The sequence below is a fragment of the Lagopus leucura genome, unplaced genomic scaffold, assembly GCF_019238085.1.
Source record: "Lagopus leucura isolate 7727_CA_CO unplaced genomic scaffold, USGS_WTPT01 Super-Scaffold_100012, whole genome shotgun sequence".
Taxonomy (NCBI): domain Eukaryota; kingdom Metazoa; phylum Chordata; class Aves; order Galliformes; family Phasianidae; genus Lagopus; species Lagopus leucura.
Window position 1 is genome coordinate 10,996,347 of NW_024962267.1, and position 22,155 is coordinate 11,018,501.

A 22,155-nucleotide genomic window follows, 5' to 3' on the forward strand; every position below is an offset into this window, starting at 1 on the left:
GCAGTAGCCCTAGAGCCAACCTGGACAAGGTGAGATGTAAAAAATGTGCTCTACACCAAAGCTGTGGAGAATGGCCCCACCTGGAGCTGCTGGGAGAAAGCACCAGAGGGGACACTCAAGGTCAAACCATAGGGTTTTGGAGCTGGAACACAATACAGTCTAACTGAAAAAGAGATATTAACAGCATATGAAGGGGTTTGAACTGCTTCAGAAGTGGCCAGTACTGAAACACAGCTCCCCTCTGCACCCTGACCACCTGTGCTGTGCTTATGCCCACTACCATCTAACAACTGTACAAGAAATCTAAAAGGGATTTTAGATTTTCTATGTCTTTATATAATGATTTGCTCATTTCTTCTACAAGCAGTTTCAAGAATTCATTTAGCTACGTTATCAGGTCCTCTTAAATTCAAGTTTTAGACTGATCATTCTAACACAAACTTCTGAACTTGGAATTATCTGTGTTACTGAATTGAAAGGAACATCATTTTTATTATAAAAAAAAAAATCTACGATCCATTTTCCCAGGGTGATGTTAACGAGTTTTTTTTTATTCCAATCTCACACCAAACACTAATAATGGCTCTAAGTTTCCTAATCTCAAATACATTCAATAATGACATTACCTCAAACTGAACTGTTGAAGATAGACAATTTAAGAAGTCCATCTACTGCTATTTCATCTTGCATATTATTCAGTTACATACTGCACAGTCCCTGGGGAAAAAAACATATGAAGGTAATTTAGAAGGGTCAGCAGCCACAGAAGTGTTGTAGTACCATTTCTTTCTTCTCAGAATACAAGAAGTCAGCATCCCCATTATACTGGCCTTTGTGAAAATGTGCCATCTAAACGCCTTGGATGAGCACTAGTACCAATTAAATCTGTACCAGCCTGTTCCGTGGAAAAGGCTTTATTGCAAAGTTTCAGCATAGTGTAAACTTCAGAAACAATTTTGGGTAAATCAAACATACAAAGTTCTTCCCTCCTTTTGGAAAAGAGGGAAAAAAAATAGACCAAAACGTCTGATATTTGTAACAACAGAACATTTATAACAAAGATTCTGCAGAAGGCATTTATTCTAATAGCTTTGGATGTTCAATTCGTGTAATTGTCCAGTCCGGTTTTGCTCCTTCTGTAAATTCCCTTTGGAACCTGGAAAAGACAACAAAGTAATCAAAGCGTCATTAAAATTTACTTAATCTTTAAAGAGATACTAGTATCAACAAGGAAGAAATTCAGGAAGGAAATACTTCACTTCTGTATTATTCCTATGAAACCTCATAGAACGATGCTTATGCACCAAAGAGGAAAAAATATATTAATTGCTTACATACTGTAAGTACTTACTATGTGTTCTGCACTGACACAACATACGTTTTCAGTTCCAAACTAGTTTCCACACAGCTAACATACAAGGGGCAAGGAAACTTACTCATAGTTTGCTGTTAAAATATGTCTTTTTTCCTTTGTGCTTTCATCTCCAAACATAATCTGGAAGACTTTGGTTTCACCTGGTACTTCATCAGGTAGGTTAGCACTATTCAGATACCAGAAACGCATCAGGATACTAACAAACTTTCTTCCTGTTGGAAATAAAGCATAATGTAGACTTCATGGTTATGAATAAATGTATAACAGAATAATTCACAATAAAGCTGTTTAAAGCAATATTTGTGTTGTTAAGCAGTAACAAAAATACAATCAGGAGAAAGGTATGTAATTTATGAGCTTACCTCTTGAGAACGTATACAATCTAACAGTATAAAAAAGTTGGCTATCACAAGGTCAAAAACCAACTATTTATACTACAAAAAAAGGTAAGGGAGTTAAATTTCAGAAGTGAACAGGGAAAAAAAAAATCTCTACCTTCAAAAGCAGGAAAAAAATCTCAATTGGTTTGAAAAACTGAAATTCTGATTCCAAGACTCACCTCAACTGTGTTTGACAGAAGACAGCATGCAGTATTAGTATTTAAACAAAAGAAAACTTGTTTGAGGTTAACACTAGCTTAAAAAAATAACCAGTGTTCTGTAACTATATCCCATGAAAGCAGAATAGTAGTGAAGACAGTAAAACGTCTTTCATTATCCAGCTTTAATTACTATTCCCAGAACGTATGTATTTTCATTGCTAAAGCAATCAGCCTTCTGCATATAGAACAGTCACTGCTCGAGTGCTTTGAGATTAAGGACTAACAACAGAGAGTCAAAATCATGAAAATGGAATGAACAAAACCTACACAGAAGTCAAAACAATACCATAATTTACAAACAGTATCAAGTTCTGGTTTAAAAAGAAATTAGGGAACTATGTACAGAAGTACAAGCAAAAGAACAAGAAAGGAAAAACATTAAAAAAACCCACTTGTACAGAGAGCAAAGCCAGGAAAAAGCCCACCCACTGCAAAAATGTTTTAGAATTGTAGCATACCATCATCATCATAGTAAATGCGAACATCTCCTTCTGTTGTGTACATGATTGCATCCATGTCAGCTGCTAAAGCATCCCTATGGTTCTCAGAAAGTGAAGAAATCTTTTCCTTCAACATCTGAAGTACCTAAGTTCAGAAAAACTCATGCTTAGTTCTTCATTAGGAAGCTGAAGTAGCAACCTTATTATCTATAACAGTTAATAAAATGAGCTATATTGGAATAACATTTGTTGAACATTGTAAAACATACAGCAAGAATGAGCAAAGCACTGGGCACTCCCAAGCCCTAGTTAACCATACTAAACAAGATCCATTTAATACTCAATTTGATGAAAATGTTTAGAAAATATACTGTCAAAGCAGGAGGTGCATAGCAATGCATAAGTCCAGAAAATACCAGTTCAGTTTGCTTCCACAAAGATACTTACACTCTGCCTTCGCACTGCTGACTTCGCTATATGCACATTCCTTACGTTTTGATTCAATCATTTCTCAGTTCTCACCAATTTCTTTGTAAATCAGTTCCATTACCACTAAGTTTAACTTTGCCATTTCAGGATCCACATTCCCACTGGAAAACGTTTAGACATTTGCCAATCAGTAAAGAGTGGAAAACCGTTCCTTTAGGACTTAACTTACAGATCACACTCACAGTTGTAGCTTTTGAGCATCCTAAGATGTACACAGCTGCGTTACGTAGAAAGGATGTGGTGCGCTAGCAGAACAGAAGCATCACCTCAAGCACCACAAAAGGAGGCATCACAAGGAAAGACTAAGTCATGTAGCACACCTTTAACTCATATTCAGTTTTTAATCCTAACCTGAACTGCCACTTTTGAAAAATAAATTCAGAGATTGCATGGAAGTATGTGCATCTTCACCAGAGGACATTAGCTTCCAGTGCATGGCAAGTATGAATTTCACTGGCCAGAGCAAGACAGTAGTGCGGTATCAGTCTTGGCTCCTGCACACTCTGATCATGAGCTACCCCAATCATCTGAAGAATTTAAGATGAACAGAGGAAAAGGAGATGTTTTTTCAAAATATCTGTAGAAAAAAATTACAGCCTATTGCTAACTCTGCTCAGAGAGGAGGTAAGATATTTAGTGCATCCAGCAGGGATGCACTATAACTGTGCCAAAAATTGTGTAGCAAAGGCATTGGTGGTAATAGCACAAACCAAGCTGAAATCCAGGAACAGGGCACATGCAGCCCTGAAGCACCTCCTTCTCTTGACTGATGCATATGCTACCTCTGTCCCTGGGGAAGGCCAAGACAACATCAGCAATTTGGAATTCATAAATGACAGGTACACCAGAAATCCTTTTGGCAACTGGTCTCTGTTTAGTAGCAAGAACGTTTTTTCATCATAATTTTATTTCATAATAGAAAACATCAACTGGCAGAAATAGAGATGGAAGTATTTACCTCTGTTGAAACCAGGCCATCCAGCAGGTCAAGTTTTCGCTGAGACAGCAGCTGTGAAACAACGGAAAAGGCCTGCAGAAATAAAAGAGAAATACATAAATAAATAATTTGGGGTTTGCTTACTCTTTGGGCAAATACAGTGTTATAGGACAAGCTACCTAAACACTGCACAATTTAAGACTTCAACGTTTACAGGGTATATCACCTCTGGAACAAAACCATTCCAGCATTAAAAAAGGGATTCTGTTAACTGGTAAAAGTACTAAGAGTTCTTCCCATTCTCATTTAAAGCACAACAGTTTTGGTAAAAGGCAAACAAGTGCCTTTCTGTGAAAACATCACAATGGCCTGCAGCTGTTTTTACTCTTTTTTTTTGAGTAATTCAAACGATCCATGTTCTCTTCCCTGACTGCCCCCTTGCCCAGCCTCTTCCAAGGCCACCTCCCAGTCCCACTCAAAACAGATGCTCGGGACTAAAATAATTTGGTTTTGAATCTACTGTAGTCCCAACACCTCGGAGGCACACAGCTTCCTATCTTCCTGAGTTCTGTAGGCAGCGCTACACGCAGCGGCACCTCAGCGTGTCCAAACGGCGCACACGCGAAATGCTGACAGCGTGCTTTGAGCTTTTTACCGCGCGTAAAAATTAACGAGAAAAGAAGGGCAAAGTAAAACAGCGCGGCGTGCTTCTGCCCGGCTCCCTCTCGCGTCCCCAGGCATTTGAACGCCCTCCGCTCTGCGCCGCTGATTAATTAAACCCAGAGCCACCGGCCGGCGCGCCGGGTCTCACCTGCTTGGCGCCGCGCGTGAACTCTTCGATGCTGAACTCCGAGTCGAAGTAGAGGCGGATGAGCAGGTAGTAGAAGCGGGTACGGAGCCAGGCCAGGGGGTTGGTGATGCGCACCACCACCACCCGCCGCTGCGGCCCCTCTCCCTCGGTCCCCTGCGTCCCGCTGCTGGCGAAGCGCACGGCGGGGAGCGCGGGGAGGGGGCACGGCGGCGACGGAGCCGGGACGCGCGCTGCGCGTGGGGCTGCGCGGGCCGCCCCTGGCGCCAGGAGCGCGCCCGCCAGCCACCGTGCGCGCCGGGGAGCAGCGCGCAGCGCCATCATGGCGGCGGTGCGCCCCGACCCCGGCACGTCCGCTGGAGCGCCGCTCCGCCGGAAACACGCCCCGCGCCTCCGGTTCCGCCGTGCTGCGGAGGGCCGCAGCGCCGCGCCGGGCCGCAGCGCCGCGCCGTACCGGCTCGCCGAGCAGTCCGTCGTCTCCCCGCAGAGCCGACCTCCCGGAGCGGAAAAGAGGGCTCCGTCTCCTGGCCCTCGCCGGGCGGCAAGAGTCGGGGAACGCTTCCGCTCGGTTCTCGTTTCCCGGCGGAGCGGCGGACTACGGGGCAGGGGCTATGGAGCGGTGCGAGCAGGCCGTGGTCCGGGTGCCGAGCATGGACGGCGTGACGCGGGAGCGCTTCCTGCGGGACGTCTATCCTCGGGTACGGACGCTGGCGCGGCGGGAGCGGGGTGACGGGGCCGCGGCGGAGGTTCCAGCGAAGCCTTCTCAGGCAGCGGGCGTCGTGCAGCCCTCCTGAACACGGATGCCTCAGTCAAGGCTCAGTCCCACGTTGCTGCAGAGGTCTGACACGCCGCTGGTGGCTGGATTGTATTTATTGCCGGTTATAAACTGTGCGATTGCTTTCTGTCGTATTGTCACTACTACTCCTTTTTTTTCTTTCTTCTTTCTTTTCCCTCTGAGGTTCTGACTGAATGAAAAAGACCCTCTCTATTGGGCTTTATGTGTACAATGGACCAAATCTATTTGTGGGTATCGGCATCGAGGAGCCTCAGTGCGAGAGGGAAGAGTTGCTTTCACGAGAACGTACACCGCTATTACAGCTTGCAGTCCTTACCTCCAATGCACGGGAATGAGTGCAGCTGTTCTTCAGGCCAGCTAGATTCCTCAGTGGTCTCAGAACACACCGGCTGTTAATGCTGTTGTTGCCTCTCCATAACCTTCCTTATCCAGCTGGGAAAACAGGAACTACAGAAGCAGTCCTGTGATCTCCTGCATTTTGCTGAGCGTTCAGCATTCACGTTCAGTTGCAAGCAGTTCATTTGTGACATTGTTGCAGGTGCTGATACTCACAGCTGTTCACGTGTAGTTTAACTGACACCAGGTTGGAGTAAGACTGTTTTCTTCCCAGATTTCAGATGGCAAATTGAAAAAATAATTCTGTTCCCCATCAGCACCATTGGATGCAAACATCATTCTCTGCTATTGTTTCTCTTTCTCTCCCTCCTTAGAGAGAGCCAGTTGTGCTGAAGGGAATGGAGCTGGGCCCTTGCACAACCAAATGGACAGTAGATTACCTGAGCCAAGCTGCAGGATCTAAGGAAGTAAAGATCCATGTTTCTGCAGTACCACAGATGGATTTCCTCAGTAAGAACTTTGTGTATAGGTACTTCCATCCCAAATCTCTTGTATTTAGAGGCAGATGTTTGTCACTTTCAGAAGCAACTGTGAAAACTTGAAATGATGTAGAACTAAACAAGTAGAATTAAAATGAAATAAGTAGAACTAAAAAAACCAGAAACACTGAAGTCTTAATGTGAAGTTCCACAATTGAGAACTGATGCTGCGAGTGTTACTGCAGTGCCATTGTCAGCATCGTGCTGCTGCCTTGCCTTTGTATTGGATCTGGAAGTGCAGAAATCTGGATGTTCTTCTGCTGTTTTGACTTTGTGAGCAGGTTCACCAGAGCTCAGAGGAGTGCTGGTGCTAGTGTAGTATAGGGGATGAGAAGACGATGGTCAGCAAGGGCAGCATCAGTATGCTTCCAGTATGCTTTAATCTGTTCCAGAGCTGCGCTCTCATTTTTCTGCAGTGAATTTACAAGTGGACAGGATACAGATGTTCAACCAAAGTCAGAACTTGTTTCTTGTTGACTTCAGTGGCTGTTGGATTTGCTTGCTTGGGGCTGTACTGGGGACAATTTACTAAAGCAGAGAAGTTTGTAAATGCAGGATTTCTGTCTCAGCAGAATTCTTCAAACATTCGCTGCAAATACTGGTTAGTCACTTTGTTAAATAACATAAATTAATAAATAAAAAACATGTTGCACTTTCAGTTACACTAGATAAGGTGAGAAAGCTTATGATTTTAAGACTTGCACTTAGATCATGTGTTGTTATGTTGACTGTATGAATTTCCATGTTTATATTTCAGAACTCTGCCTTTTGATGTATTTGTACGAAGGGCAGCTGAAGTCAAACACAAAGACTACTTTCTTTCTGAGGTAACTTCCTTGGTGTCACAGCTTCTTCTCTGTTTTGTACTTGGAGGGCAAAAAATAAATTAATTTGAAGTCTTAGTCCACTAAAGCACTGGATTGTAGAGTTAACTATTTTGAGTGGCTTGGAGCCAAGGGAAAAATGTGAGGGAAAAGAATTCTTTCCGTGGAAATTATTCTGTGTGCATACGGTATGGTTAACTTCGCTGGTCTTTTTTCTGCTATCAAAACCTAACTGACAGCAGCAAAAGCTCCATCAAGAAATTGAGAAATCTAGCCTTGCTTTAGAATACTTGTGTACTTCAGGTGTTTAATAAGAAAACATCAAGATGCGTGAGTTTGATTACATCTGCTATCAAAATACAAACAGATTTATTGTAATAAATTTTTTGAGTAGTGAACTTATGGCAATCTTTGTGCAACAATGTTCAAATTGGATTTTTCAGATAATTATAATTAGCAAGCAAACAGTTCTAAATGCAAATTTGCTTTTCACTGCTTATGCTACATAGGATGCCATATGATTTGAAGCCAATTGAAATAGCTTCCAACATCAATGTTCTGAAGAATGTAAGTTGTAATCTGCGTTTCCTTTGAATTCAGAAAAGCAATGCTGAAGCAGCTGACAAGTCTCCCACTTTACTCCTCACTTAATTTACATTTCCCATTTGTTGAGATGAACTGCAGGGAGCAGTAAAGTATAACAAAGTAGCTGAATTTGTGAATCTATTTGTATATTTTATTACAGGCCTACATTGGATTAATGAAAAAACGTAGGCTCTTAAGTGTTTTTCTAACTCATATTAAAACCAGAACAATTATCTTTGTGTATTATCTACAGGATGAGAAGTACTATTTGCGATCAGTGGGTGAAGATGTTAGGAAGGTGAGTTACTTGAGACTGCAGTTCTGATACTGAGGCTGCAATTTTTATTGTCACCTGGCTGTGTGGTATAGCTGTAACATTTGTTTACGCTCACTTGGTCCAGGAATCTGAGTGGATTTACGTCAGAATATTTAAACCTAAGTGTCCAAAACAGTTGCTGTTACGAAAACTTGGCTGATCACTGAAGAGTATATCCTTTATATTCTATTCTCTAGCCATTGCTGTAATCTAATATAAAAGCATTTCTGATGATCACTTTTTCAGTGTGATTGCTAGCAGTCATGGTTCACAGCAGCTCTGTCTGTTTTTATTACCACTGGTGGCTGAGTCTGAGCTGAAAGAATGACAACTGAAAAGCATTGTTTTCTGAAGTTATTTGCTAATGCTGAAAAAGTTCTGACCCCATGTTCCTCATGACAGGGAATGATGCTAAGGTGCCACCTTATTTTAGCATGCATAAATGATTCTCTGAGAGTTTTGTCTTTTTTTACTCAGGATATTGCAGATATCAGAAAACAGTTTCCTGTTTTGGCAGAAGATGTTCAGATTCCAGAGTATTTTGAGAAGGAACAGTTTTTCTCTAGTGTCTTCCGCATCAGCTCAGCAGGATTGCAGCTATGGACACATTATGATGTAGGTAATAATATCGTTAGCATCAAATGTTGCAGATGGCATTGTGGGGTTGGGATACTAAATTACACATCTCTGTTGACGAGGTTCTGTTAATGACAAACTTCTCATAGGTAACTGTACAGTGATTTGGGCAGTCTGTTGCTGCAGTGTGGTAGATTCCAAATAAGATGGTCCTCTGACGTCATACAGTGCAATTCCAGATAAATGTATTTGTAAGAAAAATAGGTTTTTTTGCATTGTAAATAAGATTTTTAAAAATCTTTATCAGCAGAAACTCAGCAAAATGTGGTAGAGGTAATACTGAAAAAGAACTCAAAATGTATTTCGCATTATATTTTGCTGTTTCATGTATCTAAAGAGTGGTGAGCCTTGTGGTTTAAGATGGAAGAACTTGATTCCTGTACAAGGGAAAAAAGTACAGTTGTTGGAAAGCAATGTTGTTTTATTTCAAATGCACTATTTTTAAAGACTCTGCAGCTAAGGGATGAGGTTGCTCACATTCTTACGTTTTTTAGATTAACTATGTGGAAACTTTTAGCTAGTCCTTATATATGAGGGATTTAATACTCTTCATTCTTAACTTTCGGCTGACATCTCTTTCTATGCTCATTTCAGGTAATGGATAACTTCTTAATCCAAGTAACAGGTAGAAAACGAGTTGTTCTGTATAGTCCTCGAGATGTACCATATTTATATTTATCAGGTATGCATGCCACGCACATCTCATTCAGAGTTTGCTCTGTTTGCTCATAGTTGCCCTTCCAGTTTGTAAGTGTTGTGCTGTAGGAAAACAATCTGTAACTGATAACTTAAATTGTGAGAAGCGATTTGGTCCCTCCAATGCAGTTTGATTTGTTCAAAGCCAAGAATTTTAGTGATGCAAGTTAGGAAACCTGCAAATGAGTCCTGCAGCTTTACTTGGTTCTGTCTTCAACACTTAACTGTGGAGTACTGTGCTCTGTTCAGCTTTGAAATGATGTTATATATGTCAGTGGAAGTGTCGTTTAGTGTTAATAAGGCTGCAGTTGCAGGAGAAATACAGACAAGAGAATATTCGTCTTCAGTAAATGAGAGGTGCCAGCAGATTTGCCTGGCTTTTAGACGAGCTACAGAACAACAAACAATACTAAACTGGACTCAAGAACTGCCATTTCCAGCAGTGTATTAATGCTTTGTTTCTGTTTTTTTGTTACTTCTGAAAATTTCTCTAGGTACCAAATCAGAGGTGCTAGATGTTGATAACCCAGACTTTGAGAAATACCCACTTTTTGTGAAAGCCAAGCGCTATCAATGTTATCTGGAAGCAGGAGATGTGTTATTTATTCCAGGTAAGTAACAAATAGTTCCTGGCTGTAATATAGTAAATACAGTAGTGGAAGCTTTCCCTCAGGTAGGATTAGTTTGGGTAATTCTGACACTTGTCATGAGTCACAGGGAAGTTTTAGATTGCAATTTTCATTTTAGACATTTTTCTTTCACAGCTATGTGGTTCCACAATGTAATTTCTGAGGAATTTGGAGTGGCACTGAATGTCTTCTGGAAACACCTTCCTGCTGAATGCTACGACAAGAGTGACACTTATGGAAATAAAGATCCCACAGCAGCCTCTAGGGCAATACAGATCTTGGACAGGGCCTTGAAAACACTTGAAGAACTACCTGAAGAATACAGGGATTTCTATGCTCGAAGAATGGTGTTACGGATCCAAGAAAAAGCCTATAGGAATGATTATGGATAAAATAACACTTTGTAAGTCACAGTCTCCTGTGGAAGTAGAGTACTATATGTTAATATAGGAACTGTCCATGTCTACACAAATTCTCTTTCTGTAAGGATAAAAAGCATTGTTGATAAACTTTGTTATACATAACTGTTGACCTTGTAGGATGTTTTGTTTTTTCCTCATGTGATGTGCCCAATCCCACTTCTACAATGAAGCACGTATCTGCAGTGCCTGCACTTCTAAATCTAATTTTGAAATTATTTATGTACATTTTCCTGAAAGGAAGTTTTGATATCTGGACAGATCTAGCAGAATGTACGCTTAGAAATAACTGCACGTCTTCCTGAATGCCTCCTTTATACTAAAGTTAAGGAAAGCTGTAGAAATTTATATGGGATTCAGTAGAGCCATTGGTTGTAACGATTATGGTTTCTTTCTCTGTCATACAGCCTGCGTGGAGAGCTTCTGCTCCCTCTTGTGGTGAAACTCCATATAATTTTGAGCACAATTTAAGGCTGAGATGGGAACAGTGCAGCAGCTTGACCACGAGGTAGATGATGTCTCCCTTTCCAAGCTGAATGAGGTATTATGCAGGAAACTCTGTTGCAACCACAGTCACTGCCTCAGTGCACTTAGGCAGCACTTCTGCTTCTGCAGCTAAAACACTTGCAACTAGCTTTCCCACAAATCCATCAATCTACAGCAGGAAAATCTGAAATGATTGTAATGCTGGAGGAGATATAGGAGCTGTTGGGAGCAGTATATGAGAAGCATTACGTTACCATATGAAAGGAGGCTGCAATGTTACATTTGCAGGTGATATTTTTGGCAGCCAAACGTATCTGTGCTTACAGAAGCCATGTAGAAGAAGGTGGACATGTCACAGAAAGGGTTTCTATTGCCCCTTTAAAATGTCTGTTATTTGTGCAGTTTTGGGGATGCAGTATTTATCCGACATCCAGGTCAGTCTGTGACTTTCAGCAGTGTGGCTATTTTCAAGAGAATGGTATCTTTTCAGAATCTCTTAGACAAGACACGTAGGGCTAATAAAGCACTGAAAAAAAAACAAAACAAAAACAAACAAACAAAAAAACCCCCCAAAAAATAAAACCACCAAAACTCTCCAGAGTAGCAGGGGCTTGCTACACTGTGCCCATTATTTCTCTAAACCTATTCTCCTTGGCAGTTTAACTCAGCGAAAATAGCTTGCTGCCGTGTGAATGGGCACCGAGCCAGCGGAATGAATAGACTTGAATTGACTCAGCCAAGCGATTCTGATGGGCATCATTGTGCACTCTGTGGGTAGAATTTAAATCTAGGATCACAAACAAGTCTCCCAAATTTCTTTTTTTTTTTTTATTTTTATTTTTTTTTAAGGATTGCCTGTACAATACTGCTTAGATGGAACCTGTGTCTGTTAGGCTGGGAAAGCTTCTTGGCTTTGGCAAAGTTGTAATGTCAAGGGCAACACATGGATTGTTTTTGTATGTTAGGAGTAAATGGAAAGGCTCAAAGAGCCTGCAGGATACAGAAAGCTGTTCCAGCATTGTGCCTTTGCAGCTCTGTTAACTCTAACCATCAGCAGCTTCTCATTATGTTAGTACAGAGGCAGTACTGTGCTGAGCCCTCATTCTATCATTTCTTGATTCTCTGTTGCCAAAAGAGGTGCAAAGTAGCTTGGTGTTCTCAGGCCCTCTCAACACTCGTGTATAAAAAGGGAAACTGGGTTTTTTGGATGTAGGTACTAGTGTGGAGGTAGCCCAGCAGAAAAGCTGCAATTCACTTGTTGGGCTAGTGTGAAGTTTGGATTGGAAAATACATATCTGGCTGGGCAGAGATAATCATGAATTAAATGTCAGCCAAGAGCCATAGGAAGCGCAGCTACTTGTGCTTCATATGACCAACTTTAATTTTATTTTTATATGGCAGCAAATGAGGTCATCTCACTGTGACCATCAGCTGGTGGTAACCCAGCCCTGCTCATGCTTCTTTTCCAGTGTACTATGAGAAATGTGGGTGAGGATAGGTTTTTTTTCCCCCTCCCTAGGACTCTTCTTGTTTTCACATCTCTGAGAAGATAGTCAGTAAATCCATAGTGATCTAAGCACATATTTGAGAAAGACAAATAGTATTCCATGCAGACCAGTGAGAAGATCAGCACAGCAGTTATTTTATCAGTAGCATCCATTTTTATCCCTTTGAACCAATTTCTTGAATTTCTTAAACAATTCATATGGAACACATGGCTCTGAAATGCTATTAAATTAGTAACCAAGCAGTTTAAAAGTGTATTTTCTTAATCTGAGCATAATGTCTCTAGTGACAAAAATACTGAAGTTTGTGTTAAAAAATAAAATATTACAAAACAAAACCAAAAGCCCTTGGTGCTTTCTAACCACTGTGGTAGATGTTATGAAGTAAGCAGTAGTGATGAGTGAATGGTGAAAGTATCAAAGAAATAATCTCCAGCTAACACAGTGAGAGAATACTTGTAGCCACACTGAAAATAAGTGACTAAAATAACATGTTAGAGCCACTAATGTTCTGTGGAAGTTCGTTCTTTAGGGAGCTACAGCAAAATGGGATCATTCCACAATAAAACACATGAAGTTGTGGCAATTATAACTGCTGACAATCTTAGACATCCAAAACAGTCACTCTAGCAGTGCACATAGCAGGTTACTTACCCATGCAGACTGCTCTGGACAAAATACTTACAGTATCTGCAGTCAGTAGTAACTGAATTTTTAGAGTGAATTTCAACTAATGCTTTTAGAGTGTAATCCAGTACATGACAACAAAATACCTGGAAAAAATACTTATCCTTGATTGCATGATATCAAGGATGACACACAACTTCAGAAGAAACACTTCTTAAGCATTTTTCTTAATGTTTCTGGTAGTAAGAACCAAATGCCAAAACTGATGTCAGTATATTCTTTTAGCATCAAGATTCTGCCCACCCACGCATGCTGAAGATTTGATGAACCTCACTCGACAACCTGGTTCCCTCCAGGAGTGATGTAGAATCTACGTTAAATGCCTGATTTAAAAAGACTAGGCTTTCACAAAGCATCAGAAATACTTGCAATTGCTTTCAAATATGCAGTATGAAACTATTTGCCTCATTCACATTGTTAGTCTCATAATGAGTTTATTAGCTTGACAAAGGCAAGGATGATTTTACCATACTAAAGGTTATATTATGTATATATTACATAGATATCTATGTCTTACTTTACAGCTTTTAAAGATTCTTTCCTCCTGTTGCCAAAGTGTCCCTTTACACATCTGGGACACTTGGATGTTTCTATGCAGACAATCCAGGTGTTGGGGATGTACACTCAAAGACAGTAATTTCTATAAGAAATTCTCTATAATATCATTCCATTACTAAGGACTCTAGTGTTATTCAAATCATTGTTACGTGTTTATTTTTTTGGTGTTTTAAAAAAAATATATTTTATTTGGGCTTGACTCAGACTGTAGCACCAGGGACTGATTCTGATCTCTGCAGCTATGAAATTCTGTGAGCAATTATCTCTTTATTTGGTGATTGCTATGAGAACCAGGAGCAAATTGAAAAGATTAAAAGAACTGCTCAACCATGCAAAATGAGCAGCTCCACATGTGATGCTATGTTTGGCCAGAAATGCTCAGAAGCTACTGCTTGTGGCAGATCACAGCACTGTACAATTTTTGCTGTGAAAGCACTTACATTTCAGATGTCAAGCAATACACGAATTGCCTAAAACTTCCATCACAAAACTCAATGCAGTTCTAAAGAAGACAAATGAGAAAGAAGAACTACACAGATGTTCTGTAAGGGATGCAAGTTTCACCTGATGTCAGGCTAGAGTATTCTTCATAACTGAAGGCTGTTGTGGGACATGTGAAGAGCCCCATTTTGCACTTCACCGCTGGTACCTTTCATGGCAGTCTTTCTGTCTTGCAGCAGCACTTTCACTAGAAACAACTCAGCTCTCAAGTGCCAAGTCTAACAGAGGAGACAACCCTGACTAAAAGTGCTCTTTGAGAACCTACTGAAAAGGGAATTTTTGTAAAAATTTATATGAAAATTGCAGTAGTAGCGTTCTGCTGTTTTTTAAATATATTAGATGCTCATAGATGTTCAGAAAAGAAGTATTTTTCCCTTTTTTCTAGCAGATGTTTTTCTGATCATTTGCTTAAAAAGAATCTGGCACTTCCTGAGTCACTTAAGAAACAAGTGTAATGAAACCCCAAAGGCAGGAAACTACTTCAGAGCCATCACTATTTTAGAACCTGAAGTACTCTAAGCAAAATGCCTGCCTTAATCAGTTTTTCCATGGTGAATCTCAGTGATGTGGAGCAGCCAGTACTGTATAAATCTTTGTGGGCTTTTTTCTTTTTTTTGTCAGTGGGAGGAGTTGAAATATGCTGTTAATGCTGCTAAAATGAGTTCAGTCAGGAGTGTCTACCTGGCACTGGGAAAAGCAGCATCTGTCTCCTCCACACAGGTGTTGTATGATCTTACATTGAAAGAAAGATTGCAAAGACTGCAGACTGCAGTGTGAGACATGAGCCTTTGCTTTTTGTTTTGTACAGGGACACCCTGCACAAAATTTACATTTGTAGATTCTGCTAGGCAGTACTTAAAAGTAGGGCACACAAGAGAGCACAGAGGTTAGCAGTTATGTTGCTACAAGAAGGGCTGTGAAGCCCTTGGCTTCTATGGCACAAGGAATCCAAAGCACTGCTCAACACAGGGTTTATGCTAAAGCAACTACAGAAGCATAGAGTCACCGAGGTTGGAAAAGACCTCTAAGATGATCCAGGCCAACCATCCACCTGTCACCAACATTTTCACTAAACCACGTCCCTCTGTACAACATCTATGCTGATTGCTACTCACTGTAGCTTATCTGCTACCGATTACATTGCCATATATCCTGTATTAAAACACATGTGGCACTATAGATTATTTCAGTGTTATCAAGAAACAATGCAACAAATACCTCAAGCTACAGTTATGATTAATATATTATACAGTTATGTCAGTCCCGTATGGAAACTCAGTAAAAACAATACAAAACCAGTTGAGTCATCCATAATTTTTCACAGAACATCTGTTGTCCATCTTTCCAATATTTTTTTTAATCAGTGTTATTGCAGAATCACTTTTACAAAACAGCTTAAGTTACCCGGACAAATAATATTATACACGTCTGAAGTATTCTTATAATTGAATGAATTATTTGGAAGAGACCAGGCGGGGAGGATTATCCTCAAAAGTACAAAATTCAAAACCAACAAGACCACCCAACAGGGGTGAGATGGACATCAGCAAAGGCAAGATGAAAAGTAATCAGCTTCTGATAAAGTTTAAAGATATCTTGGAGGGTTTGATTTTACCCACATCCTTCCTGCTGTGTTTCCATGGGATACCAGATAAGTCAATTCAGTCTGGTTTTTATCAGACTTTCAGTTAGTTTATTTGATGGATACCTGCTTTGAGACCCTAGAACCAGATCTCAAGAAGCAGTGAATATACAGCATTCCACTGTTGCACTGAGCATATGTGAAAAATAAGGCCCTAGTATAATTTAAGATATGCACTTAAAGAAAACGGATGGATGTGGTATAAACTCAGTACTTCAACTTACGGTCTCTAAGACAGATAGCAAACTGTCCACACAGATAGCAAACTGTCACTTAGAGAAAGGACAACACTGTTAGAAGCGCCGTAAGAGGGAGGGGGGGAAAAAGTGACTTTCTTTCTTCAAACAGCTCCAAAAGACTCTTCTGGGAAAGCTTAAGTGCCTGATCAGATACAATCAATTTATCCACGAATATCCACAGTAATAACACCCTAATTTCTGAAGTGACTTTGCAGTAACTTCTATGACTATTTAAATACATGTCACTCCTATTAGTTATCTCTGTATCAGCAATTAATGTGAATTTAGCAAGCTAGAACAGCTTACTATAAAGTGCTAGTGCTAACTTACACTAGGAGGCAGAAAGATGTTAACACTGGGAGAACAAAAGATTTCAGTAACATTTTAAGTCTTGGACCCTCAATCACCTTTCAGACTTTGGGGTCCAATTAATTACAGAGGCATCTATAGAAACGCGACTACATCACCCCTTAGCCTTTGGTAGGAAAAAAGTTAGCTAAGTTTCTAGTATGTAAGACACACTCAAAGTAGAATCATTTATGTTATGTGTAATCTGGACAATTTCACAGAACTGAGCACTGTCTTAAAGGGATTTTTAACAGCTGTGACTTAAAACGTATTAGCATTCCTCAAAATCTGAAGAACATCTTTCCTACTGTCCAAAAACAAGCAAGTAATATGAAGAATACCAGCTATTACATACCTGGTTGACTAAGGATGGTGTAACGTTCCTTACCCCACTCAGACATATAAGTGCAAGCAAGCATGAAATCCACTCAACTTTAGGCATTTACATCCAAGCATATTAAAAAACTGCCTTTACAGTTAACCTCGAGAAACAAGCACACGCAAACTATGACCCATTTCATCCTAACATACAAATGTTCAGCCCTTGGGTACTTCACAACAGCTTTCCTATATCTGCAAGTTTCCAGGAAGCTCTTTTAGAATTATGGATGCCAACTATGCTAATGCAAAGCCTGCTCTGAAAAGAAAAAAAAAAAAGGTGCTTTGAAACAAATAACTTTTTAAACTAGGTCACCACAAACACCTGGCAAAGCATAATGCACAGAACTCAACAGCTTTAATCATTTTACACTCACATTGAAGTGTTTTCACCCATTATAAATAGTTTATTTTCTACATTCTTTGCATATCATTTTTAGCATGCATTGTAATAAATGAGGCACATCCAACAGAGCATTACAACTATTAGAGAATGAAAAAAGCAGGCAGTTTTCCCTCCACAACATGAAGTCTCACAGTAAGATTAGCTTTACAACAAAGTGCTTATTCTTCAAACTAATACAGCAATGCTTGAGCTGATTTTGCTTACCAAATTATTGTAAGCCACCTCCACCAAAAGGACAACCGCTCAGGAACTTCTGAAGATGATGCCAATATTTTAATAGCTGTTTTCAAAAGCTTGTACCAACCCTCTCCCACTGTTTTGGCTGGCACCAAATTGTCTACAAATGGGTCTGTGATCTGCACTGCTACTGGGTAGGGCAAGTCTCAGCATATCTAAACTAGTCTGGTTAATTTTGCAGATAAGCTGAACTGACAGGGAACAAGGTCAGTGATACGTTTGTTTGTTTATTTCAATTTAAAAGATATTTCAAGCAATCTGCAGGCATGTGGAGGCCATTAAAAGCATTTTTAAGGCGGTCCACATTTCCTTTAGAGAAAAGAGTCCTAACATATGATGCAAGGGTCATCGAAAGGACCAAAACAGTTCTTCTTTACAACAGGTAAGCATTTAGAATCTCACTAAAATGGTAATAAATAGAGTTGAACAAAATCTCCAAGAAAACCAAACATAGATACAACTAGATGTCAGATTCCTTTACGTTAGTTGGTTTACATGGTGCTCTTTTCTTCAGCAATTAAAATAGCTTATTTCTAGTTTTGATCAAAGTGGTACAAATGGCCTCATAATTACTGACAGCTCCCTTCCACGAGTGTAAAGTATGCACAATTCTTTCTTGCTCTTGATATTTTGAGTTTTTAAAAAAGTTTTCTGAATTCAACAAAGTTTTCTCATTCTTCAGTGGTCATTAATATGTGCATCAACATTGCAAGAGATGTCAGAATACGTCTCCAGTGAAACCTGCATATTCAAAATATCCCAACAGAGAAAAGACGACCCAGGTCTTTCCTTCCACAGCTTAAGAATAACAAGAAGCAAGAAATAAGGGGGAAGGGTATGGGAACAATGTTGAATAAAAAATTATTTTTCAGAACTGAATTTGTCTCTACAATTTTCACTAACTTGCTTTTATATTTCTACCCTTCAAGAAATCCAAAGCCATTTTACGCCAAGGTTCATCAGTAAAAGCTGCAATTGTCTTTAAGGATTCGCTAACATTTATTTGTAGATCAATAGAAAAAGTTGTTTACAACTGAAAAAAACCCTGCATTACTTCCATCTTTCATGTTGAAAAATACTCAGGCTCAAGGCAAGAGCAAGATTTGTCTGGCTTTGTTTTCAGTTAGAATTGGGTGTTGGGTTTGTTTGTTTTTCATTTTTAATTTCTAGATGTGTAGAACATTGAGCTTTGAATATAGATTTTTGGGTGGCTCTACAAGCAGCTGCTGCAATACGTGGAAAGGAGAGAACAGTTCTACAAACAGAAGAACTACAAAATAGCTACAGGCAACAGCCTAAAATTTTTAATGCAACTTCTCATGCATTACGTACTTACGGCTTGATTTAGATGAACGCTAATGCTGCAGTTTGTAACAAAAACTTCCACCAGTCCCAGATCAGAAGGGCTAAGGATACCCCTTGAGCTGAAAATGCAGATACGACTGCTGGTCCTTACAGAAGTCAATCAAAACAATAGCAAGGTACGTTTAAACAGCAATAAACTACACCCTTACAAACATTCTTGGTCACTCAACACAGCTAGGTCTAAATCTTCAAGCTCCCAGGCGAAATGGCTATTCACAAGCAGATGCTGTGCAATGAGTTAAGGAAACTTTGTGGCCACAGAAAAGGCAAGGCGCTCACAAAGAAGAAAAACAGATTGGCACTATTGTTCCAAAGGTAAATACTCGTGATTTCTTTTCAATTAGGAGAAACGCTATAAAACTGGAAGATTTAGATAACTAAAGAAAACAATTTCCAACAAAACAGAGAGCCAAGATTGCTCCAACAATCATTATCTTACACCAAAAAACTAAAGCAAATAATGGACAGAGACCGAAGTTTTTAGCCCTGGAAGCTACTAAGTTGATCCATCCAGACACGTGAAAGTCTCAAGTACTTAAAATTCCCGTTGGAGGCAGCATATGACTGTAGACATCCAGGACTAAAAATTCTGTCAATAATTTAACAATAAATGCTCACACAACAGAAAACATTTATAGAATAACTCTTCATAGCATTTTTTCTTTTTAGGTATCAAATGATGACGTCTTGCAGATGTCCTCCTTTTGAAGCTACTTGAAATGGTATATGGCAGCTATTAGTAACTCAGGCCTGATTTAGTATTCTCTTCAGAAAGCATCTGCTCAAAGCTTTAAACCTAGATAACAGGATTTACCACATCAAAAGTGCTTTTGCAATGAATATACTATTTAGACAGTCTCAAAATACTTCATGAACTCTGAAATGGTTATCTAAGGAGGGAACTTCGTCAGCAAAATGTAGTTGATCATTTATTTCCACACCAAATTCTTCAAGTATCTGTACAAATTTCTCATGCTCTCTCCCAATCCATGACCTCATTGTGTCAAACACTTGATATGGTGTAACGTGAGAATGAACTTCAATTCCTGTCTGTGCAAGCTCTTTCAGCACTTCAGGATAAGTAACCCAAGTGTTGCTTCCTCCCGAGTGACCACCATCCAACCAGTAAATGGCTTTTATGTTTTTTAGGAAGGCATCGGTATCCTTGTCTTTCTTAGCTTCTTTCAGCTCGTAAAGCAGCTGGTTCAAAACCACACAACCTTTACTGAAGCCGATCAAAGTAAACGACACTGCACCTACAGCAGATGGTATAATGAAGTTCATGGCGGAATTATTAGAGCATTCACAATCTTTCTCTCTTTCTGTGGATGAGCAGCCATTTGCTGTAGGAACAGACTGCGGCTCTGATTTACGAGCAGATACTTTTGCATCCTTGCTGAAACCGTGCGCGGTTGTCTGGGACTGCAGAATATTCTGAGAGAGTCTGAATGCATTAACTAGCAACGCGTGGAGATGCTTGAAAGCTCCAAAGTCGGTGCTGTGCTCTGGTGCTCCAAACATGTTGCTAGCCACAAAGTTGTCATAACAACTGAATTTGTGCAAGTGCATTCGAGAACACTTTACGACCCAAATAAAACTATCAGGGAATCGGTGAGCAAGTATGGTAGCAACATTTTCGAAACTCCAGTGCTCCCACTGAAAGTTTTCTGGGTGGCAAGACATGATGTCATAATAGTTCTGAAAAATTAAAAATAGAAAAGACGCATTACTACATTGAAAAAACAGCTCAGCTCCATCTAGTACATTCACAAGAAGGGATCATGACCAAGGGAACTGTTTCGCAGTACAAAGATGCTTTCTTGCTAGGCTCTGAGAACAAGAAACATGCTACAGAAACTGCTACATTTAAATTTACTTCTTCTACTTCAATATTTTTACCACACATTTTTACATCCCCAAAATCAACATAATAAAAGTAAGTATCTTGAAGTACACATCATTTCTGTAATATTACTCCAAAAGAAGACTAAAGTATTACTCATTTTAGTATGACACAGAAGCAGAATTGCTAACGTCGGAAGGAACTTAAAAGCCCATCTAGATCGAACCCCCTGCCGGGGCAGGGTTGACAGCCACTAGATCAGTCCGCCCAAGGCCCCATCCAACCAGAGGCTGCCTGCAAAGACGGGACATCCACAGCTTTCCTGGGCAGCCCATGCCAGCACCTCACTACTCTCTGAATCAAGATTTCTTCCTTAAATCTAACCTAAATCTCTCATCTTTCAGTTTAAAGCCATTCCCCCTTGCCTTATCACTATCAGACCATGTAAAAAGTCAATCCCCCTCCTGCTTGTAAGCTCCCTTTGACTACTGGAAGGTCACAGTGAGTTGTCCCTGTAGACTTCTTATTTCCAAGCTAAACAAGCTCAGCTCCTTTAAACTTTATTTACAGGAAAAGTGCTCCAAAACACATAATTATAATGTATTTACTCCACTTGCAGAAATATTGTTTGTCCTATTACAGGCAAACAATAGACTTGAATCTTCAAGAATCAGTTTTCTCATGCATGATCCTCACCCTGAATCCCCAACACTAGAGAACACGGATCAGTTACACGTACTGAGGACAACACAATCTCTGGACAAGGCACAAGCAGCAGCGGCAGCCCAAAGGGTCTTCTGACCCTTGAAATGGAAGTTACGTGCCACGGGTGACTGCCGCGCACACTGCAGCGCCCCTCCGACGTCTGTCACCTTAGGGACAACACGTGCCTCCTTACAGGTACGGTCTTTAATACCTAGGAAGCACTCGGGTCTCCCTGCTATCCACAAATCTGCTCAGGAAAGCTCCCGCTTTTCCAATTCCCTCACCTCTGCGAAGACACGCTTTGACACAGCCCCAGACGCAGCCGCCAGCAGCGACGCCCCGAGCGCCGTTTACAGACGCTTCCCCTCAGCTCTACGCGGCGGGCAGGGCCGGCTCCCTCAGCCGCGGACTCCCCGCTCCCGGCCCCGCACCCCGCCCCGTACCTGCACGTCCCCCGGGAAGTACACGACGTGATGCTGAGGCGGCGCCGGGCCGCGCGGGGCCGGGGGCAGCAGCAGCAGCAGCTCGTTGGCCCGCTGCGGCTCCGCGCCCGTCACCTCCGGCAGCCGCAGCCACGGCGGGCTCAGCCGCGCCGAGGAGAAGCCGCCGCCGCCGCCGCTTGCGGGGCCCGCGGCGCAGGCGGCCGGCGTCCCGCAAAGGCTCATGCTCCCACCCAGGCCGAGGGCAGCGGGGCCGATCAGCCCCCGCAGCAGCGAAGCTGCGCCCGCCCAGCAGCGCCCGCTCATCGGGCCGCCAACCGTCGCCCGCAGCCCAGCCCACAGCGCGCCTGCGCGCCACCCCCACGGCCCGCCCATCGGTGCCACCGCCC

At 41.1% G+C, this 22,155-nt stretch overlaps 3 protein-coding genes across 4 annotated transcripts; 1 reads left to right on the forward strand and 2 right to left on the reverse strand.

Moving 5' to 3' along the window:
• Positions 1-898: 898 nt before the first annotated feature.
• Positions 899-4,971, reverse strand: MAIP1 (matrix AAA peptidase interacting protein 1). The gene is made up of 5 exons (XM_042874430.1): positions 4,654-4,971; positions 3,864-3,935; positions 2,435-2,561; positions 1,437-1,587; positions 899-1,156 (listed from the first exon to the last, which is right to left on the reverse strand). The coding sequence occupies exons 1-5, from the start codon at positions 4,969-4,971 to the stop codon at positions 1,078-1,080; spliced, it is 747 nt and encodes a 248-aa protein (XP_042730364.1). The 3' UTR covers positions 899-1,077.
• Positions 4,972-5,096: 125 nt separating this feature from the next.
• Positions 5,097-12,767, forward strand: TYW5 (tRNA-yW synthesizing protein 5). 2 transcript variants are annotated; one of them, XM_042874447.1, is made up of 9 exons: positions 5,097-5,348; positions 6,157-6,311; positions 7,079-7,148; positions 7,984-8,028; positions 8,524-8,661; positions 9,277-9,364; positions 9,873-9,989; positions 10,143-10,410; positions 10,834-12,767. In XM_042874447.1, exons 1-8 carry the CDS (start codon positions 5,262-5,264, stop codon positions 10,397-10,399), a joined length of 957 nt encoding a protein of 318 aa, XP_042730381.1. In that variant the 5' UTR covers positions 5,097-5,261; the 3' UTR covers positions 10,400-10,410; positions 10,834-12,767. The 2 variants fall into 2 exon arrangements, with proteins under 2 accessions (XP_042730381.1, XP_042730380.1); XM_042874446.1 differs by lacking the exon at positions 10,834-12,767 and having other exon boundaries at positions 10,143-10,720.
• A 4,387-nt stretch (positions 12,768-17,154) lies between these two features.
• CUNH2orf69 (chromosome unknown C2orf69 homolog) lies at positions 17,155-22,072 on the reverse strand. Its single transcript, XM_042874445.1, has 2 exons — positions 21,770-22,072; positions 17,155-20,476 (listed from the first exon to the last, which is right to left on the reverse strand). The coding sequence occupies exons 1-2, from the start codon at positions 22,070-22,072 to the stop codon at positions 19,637-19,639; spliced, it is 1,143 nt and encodes a 380-aa protein (XP_042730379.1). The 3' UTR covers positions 17,155-19,636.
• Positions 22,073-22,155: the final 83 nt, after the last annotated feature.

What these genes read in the sequence shown, in the direction of transcription:
- CUNH2orf69 (XM_042874445.1), bottom strand. Translation starts at nt 22,072, where the DNA reads ATGAGCGGGCGCTGCTGGGCGGGCGCAGCTTCGCTGCTGCGGGGGCTG. An exon ending in ACTTCCCGGGGGACGTGCAG is followed by an intron (nt 20,477 to 21,769) that starts GTACGGGGCGGG and finishes TTAATTTTTCAG; the next exon opens with AACTATTATGACATCATGTC.
- TYW5 (XM_042874447.1), top strand. Translation starts at nt 5,262, where the DNA reads ATGGAGCGGTGCGAGCAGGCCGTGGTCCGGGTGCCGAGCATGGACGGC. An exon ending in AGTAAGAACTTTGTGTATAG is followed by an intron (nt 6,312 to 7,078) that starts GTACTTCCATCC and finishes TTTATATTTCAG; the next exon opens with AACTCTGCCTTTTGATGTAT. An exon ending in TGGGTGAAGATGTTAGGAAG is followed by an intron (nt 8,029 to 8,523) that starts GTGAGTTACTTG and finishes TTTTTTACTCAG; the next exon opens with GATATTGCAGATATCAGAAA.
- MAIP1 (XM_042874430.1), bottom strand. Translation starts at nt 4,971, where the DNA reads ATGGCGCTGCGCGCTGCTCCCCGGCGCGCACGGTGGCTGGCGGGCGCG. An exon ending in TCACGCGCGGCGCCAAGCAG is followed by an intron (nt 3,936 to 4,653) that starts GTGAGACCCGGC and finishes TTATTTCTGCAG; the next exon opens with GCCTTTTCCGTTGTTTCACA. An exon ending in CATTTACTATGATGATGATG is followed by an intron (nt 1,588 to 2,434) that starts GTATGCTACAAT and finishes TATTTCCAACAG; the next exon opens with GAAGAAAGTTTGTTAGTATC.